The following is a 5,748-nucleotide window of genomic DNA, read 5'->3' on the forward strand; positions in this document are numbered from 1 at the left end:
AGAATTCATACCTAAGGTGTGATGGTAAAGGTTTGAGCTCTACCATAGGAACACCTTTACCTTCCTTGGTCAAAGCCGCTTGCAAAGCCTCTGGGCTTGAAATTTTCATGCAAATTTGCTCATCACTTCCTTCAACACTCCCATCTAACAAGTTTTCATACAAAGCCATGTCCTTACTAGGAGTACCTATCTTTTCCTTGTTCAACAAAACACACTCAAGAGGATCATTAGTTGTGAGCAAGTGCTCATGCGTTGAATGTACAAGATTATCTAAACTTTCAACTCTCATGCAAATATCAAGAGATGAAGAAGGATATTTCATGATTTCATTCAAATAAAATTCAACTCCCTCATCTCCAATTTAAGTGAGATCTTAGCACTTTTGACATCAATTAAAGCATCCGAATTAGCAAGAAATGGTCTACCAAGAATAATAGGAATTGTAGAATCCTCATCTATGTCAAGGACTACAAAATCTACCAGAATGATGAACTTTCCTACCCTTAAGGGAACATCCTCTACCTTGCCCCTTGGGATCATAATTGATCTATCGCCTAATTGCAAGGTAATGTTGGTAGGTAAAAGTTTTCCCTTATGTAGTCTTAGATATACCGAGTATGTCATAATGCTAAAACTAGCTCCTAAGTCACACAAGGCATTATCAATTTGCATTTTATAAATAGCACAAGGGATAGAAAAGTTTTCGGGATCATTCAACTTGGGTGGGATTTTGTTCATTAAGATTGCACTATAATTCTTGGTCAAGTTAATCGTTTCCGCCACATCACATGTTCTTTTTCTTCTCAAAATCTCCTTAAGGAACTTTGCATAATTTGGCATTTGTTCTATCACATCGGTAAAAGGAAGAGTAAGATGAAATTGTCTAAGCATCTCTATAAATTTCCCAAATTGCTCGTCGAACTTGTGCCTATTAAACTTTTGGTGGTAAGGGAGCTTAGGCTTGTAAACTTCTCCTTCTCTCTCTTTCACCTTCTCAACTTGTTCCTTATTGACTTCCTTAACTAGAGTACTCTCATCTTCCTCATTCTCAATTTGACCATTGCTAGGACTATCTTTAGCATCACTCTTCTTAGAGATTTCACTTTTAAGGACCCTACCACTTCTAGTCACAATCGCATTCATAGGGCTCTTAGGATCTAAGCTTAGTGAAGTCAAAGAAGAATGATTTATAAATTCCTTAAACTCACTAGCCAATTGAGAAATTATGATCTCCAACCGCTTATGGTAAGTTAACATGTCATTGAATTTCTCATTGCTTAGGTTCATGTAGATGTCCAACAATTTTGCTTGCTTCTCTATGACACCTTCCAAGAAACTCCTAGAGGAAAATGATTGATCATACAAATTATCACTATGCTCTTGGGTATTCGGAATAAATCCAAGTGGAGCAACTCTTTAAACATTCGATTGGAATTTCCCTTACTTTGATTGTTCCAATTACCTCTACATTGATTTTGGTCACTATCGTGATTATGGTTACCATAACCTTGGTTATAGTCCCCATATCCTTGGCCATGAATTTGACCATTATAACTAACCATAACCTTGGTTATAGTCCCCATATCCTTGGCCATGACTTTGACCATTATAACTATGGTTGTTATAGCTACCACAATTCCCTTGGATTCCATGGTTTCTATGACCGCCATTTTGGTCATAATTATCATAGTTCATTTGGTTGTGATAATTCCTACTTCCAACATATTCATTACAAGGAACATTAGGGCAAAAAGAAGCATCATGGTCATTCATTCCACACAAATCACAAAACCAACATTCTCTAATCATGCAATAAGAAGAAGGAAGAGAGTTAGAGGAAGAAGAAGTACCTCTCCCCTTAATTTGGGAGGGAACAATTGTTGCTTGTGAGGTCGCGCTCTCGAGCTTATACTTGATAGAAACTACCTCCTTTACTAAATCCAAAATTGTTGATAGCATTGAGTTGTTCCATTGAGCATCCTATTATACTACTCTGTTTATCGACTCCTTCTCACCATCTTTCCATTCCATGTTGTTTCTAACTACATCCTCAATGATACCTACAACCTCTTCCTCGGTCTTATTCATGATTGGGCCTCTGGCTCTGGCATCTTGCCCTCCCTTGCGGAATCAAACCGCCATAAAAAATTTGAATGATTAGGTAAGTGGGGATCCCATGGTCAGGACACTCACGTTGATACTCTTTGTATCTCTCCCATGCTTCATAAAAGCTTTCACTAGATTTTTGCTTGAAACCTTGAATCAAAGCTCTTGCCTCCGCCATTTTCTTTTGAAGGAAGAAATGGGAAAAGAATTCCTTGGTGACTCCATCCCAAGTTCTCAAAGAATTAGGCTTCACTCCCTTATCTAGCCATTCTTAAGCTCTTCCAATTAGAGAGAAAGGAAATAGCTTAAGCCTTATGAATTCTTGAGCAACTCCGTTAACCTTAATTGTGTTGCAATATTTCTCGAATTCCTTAAGATGATTTAGGGGGCTCTCATTCACTCCTCCACTATGTTGCCGCCTTTCAATCAAAGTTATCATTACCGGTTTGATTTCAAAGTCACTATCCGGGATTAATAATGGAGCAATCCTGCTCTCATACTTGTATACACCTGGAGCACCCAATTCCTTTAATGTAACCCTTGGGATATCTCCCATGTTAACTTGCACACACAAACTCAAAGGGAAATATTAGTAACGTAACACGGCTACAAATGTAGCCAAATGAGAAAAATCTTTTTGTATTTTGGAATTTTAGTGAAATAAACTCAACAACAATAGCAAACAACCACGCCATTCCCCGGCAACGACGCCATTTTTTATCTAGGGCGGAGACTAGTTCGTTGAAAACTAATCTACCCTAGGTCAAAACAAAATTTGTAATCTCTCAAAACACCCTTATACCAAGCACTGAGTAAGGGTCAAACCACTAGGATGAGGAGGTGAATGCTAATGTCAAAGATAAGCTATTTCGAAGCAATGAAGTGAGGTGTGTCTATTCTACCAGTCAAACAATCAAAATGAAATCAAATTTATCAAGCACTAGGGTATGGATCCACATAAACTCGTAATTAATTCAACTAATTGGTAATGGAGATGACTAAGTCAAGTGTTGCGAAGGAAAACCAATTAAGCTATCAAGAGAGTATGGTAGGCCAATCTCCTAGAGGTCAAACTAGCGCCAACTACGAGAGACTCTAGCTAGGAAACTTACAAACCTACTCAATCGACAAATGTAAGCCACAAATCAATTTTCCTTATCAATGTGAACTTACAATGCAATCTAGTGTGAGTAACTAGGTTAATCACTCCTAAATAAAACACACCCATGCACATAATCAATCAACCAATTTAATCACAACATCAACTCCATCAATTTCCCCCAATTAGCATAAATCCATTACTCATATATGCTTCACCATTTCCCTAGCAAGAAAACTACTCACTATTCATGGAAATCAATATCAATATCAAAACTAAACTAAACAACAAATTTATCATCATCATATTAATAAAAAATAAACCAATTAAAAAATAAATCAACTTGAACAATTAATAAAGAAATTGAGATCAAAACTAAGGTTGCATTAAAGTAAGGAAATCCTTACAACCTTGCTTCAATTCAATGGAGAAAACACTTGGAATCATCAATCTTCAATCTTCAATCATCAATCAAGAACTTCTCTCTCTACAAACTAGAGTTTCTCTTTTTAAAAATCTAACCTATCTCTATTATAAATTATGAAAAATTAAACTCTCTCTAAAAATAGAAAGAAAATCTATATAAGTAAAACTAACTAAGAGAAATTAGTTAGATCGTCCCCAAATAAACCCATACAGGCGCGACCAAGTATAAGGGAGATCGCGGCCGCGTAAATTTGGGAACGGAACCGAGACCCATACAAGCGCGCCCGCACCACCAGGCCGTGCGGCCGAGCCACAGCCCCGCGCGCGCGTGCCTGGGAACAGGGCATCCTTCTTCCCTATCATGCCGATGCTCCTCGTGCGCTCCACTTAATGCTCTTGAAAAAAACCGGACCTTGCAGTTTCTAAACTCCATATTTGTGGGTTCAACACGAGAAATCATGCCCCCACAGCTTGAATGCACTGCTTAAGGACAATAAGAACTTGTAATTCTCCATACTTGAGCTTCAAATGGAGAACATTAGACATCCTAATCAATGCCAAACTTAGGAAGAGGCCTCGGGAAACTTGGATAACGACCTTAACCTGAAAAATAAAGGAAAACAAGCAAATAAAAGAGAAAATAACGAAATAAACTAAGAAATGCATAAAGATAGAAATCCAACTAAGAAAATGCAAACGAAAAGAAAAAAAGAGTAAAATTAAGGAAAAGCTAAGTAAAAGAGCTATAGAATAACATGAAATTCACCTTAAAAATAACCAAATGAGTGTCATAAATGACACTCATCACTACTAGTGTGTTTTAGCCTATGCTCAAGCTACATCAAAGAATGAGATGTGCATTGAGTTGTAACTAAGATTTCAATCAACTAACTAATTTAAGAAAATCAAGATGCTAAACACTAGGGATAAAGGTTCCACATGCAAGCTCAATGATCATGATAATCGATGAATAACATAATTGATTCAAACATTGCAAAGGACAAACAATAGTTTCAATTAATAGAATTCAAAAGCTATCTCCTGTAAGTCAAGCTATGGTTCACTAAGAATGACTAGCAAGGAAAATCACAATCAAATTCAACCAATTAAAGCAATTCTCAAATCAAGGGTTCATGTCCTTTAAATTTTCTATGCAATCTAGATTAATCATCTAAGTTTATCACTCCTAATCAAAATAATCACATGCACAATAATGTCAACCAATTTAATTACAACAATTCAATCAACCAAGAATCATAAACTAGAAAAATTCATCAATCAAGCATGCTTCCCCTTCTCCGTAGCTACTAATGTATTCACAAATCATAATGGAGTTGAAAAACAAAGTAAATTGAATCACAAACATCATAATTTAAACCTTAATCAAAGAGAAAATCAAATTTATCAAATTTTCAAACCAAAGATCAACAATCAAATCAAATGTTCAACAATTGAAGGAAAGATCAAACAAAAGTAAATTCAAAGAAAGAAATTCTCACAAATTTTCATTGATTGAAGATGAAATCCAAGATCTAAGAAGTAATTTGTAGTACAAAACAAGTAATCTAAAGTTTCTCTCTCTACTTTCTCTCTCTACAAAATCTGGAAATAAGTCTCAAGTACATGTGAAATCGTCATCCTCCGAACAAAGTAAAAGTCAAGCGCTATATATAGAAAAACAACCGTAAAGGTTTGAAGGGAGGCCGTGCGCACGGCACACAGGCCCGTGTACGCACATGCACAGGGGGGGCCTACGCGTGCGCACCCCTATTGTGGTGTTGCAACGTGCGCGGCTCTTATTGCTTCCTCATACACCCTTGTGCAAAGTTTATCTCCTAGTGCTCTCACGCATCCCTATCGTCGATGCTCTCGCGATGATGCCCGCGAGGAGGGCAGACCTAGATCTTCAAATATTTGGGTGTTCATGACCTAGAATTAATGAGTGCGCAACCGTGAGAGCACAACAAAAAAAACTTTGAAAATTCACCTACAAAAATTTAAGTAAAAGTAAGGGAGAAAGCAAAATGAATAGAATTCCATCAAAAAAAAAAAACAAAATGAATATAAACTAAACTAAAATAGCTAATTAAGACGAAAAACATGAGAAACTCATAAAA

General features: G+C 36.7%; 1 protein-coding gene across 1 annotated transcript; it reads right to left on the reverse strand.

Annotated features, from left to right (window-relative positions):
- Positions 1–330: 330 nt before the first annotated feature.
- Positions 331–1,670, reverse strand: LOC110734410. The gene is made up of 3 exons (XM_021914562.1): positions 1,463–1,670; positions 750–1,379; positions 331–641 (listed from the first exon to the last, which is right to left on the reverse strand). The coding sequence occupies exons 1-3, from the start codon at positions 1,668–1,670 to the stop codon at positions 331–333; spliced, it is 1,149 nt and encodes a 382-aa protein (XP_021770254.1).
- Positions 1,671–5,748: the final 4,078 nt, after the last annotated feature.

Source organism: Chenopodium quinoa, unplaced genomic scaffold, assembly GCF_001683475.1.
Source record: "Chenopodium quinoa cultivar QQ74 unplaced genomic scaffold, ASM168347v1, whole genome shotgun sequence".
Classification (NCBI taxonomy): domain Eukaryota; kingdom Viridiplantae; phylum Streptophyta; class Magnoliopsida; order Caryophyllales; family Amaranthaceae; genus Chenopodium; species Chenopodium quinoa.

Coding starts and splice junctions, on each gene's coding strand:
- LOC110734410 (XM_021914562.1), bottom strand. CDS start 1,670: ATGGCGGTCATAGAAACCATGGAATCCAAGGGAATTGTGGTAGCTATA. Junction 1,380..1,462: donor TGACCAAAATCAATGTAGAG/GTAATTGGAACA, acceptor CGAATACCCAAG/AGCATAGTGATAATTTGTAT. Junction 642..749: donor TAACTTGACCAAGAATTATA/GTGCAATCTTAA, acceptor TGTGTGACTTAG/GAGCTAGTTTTAGCATTATG.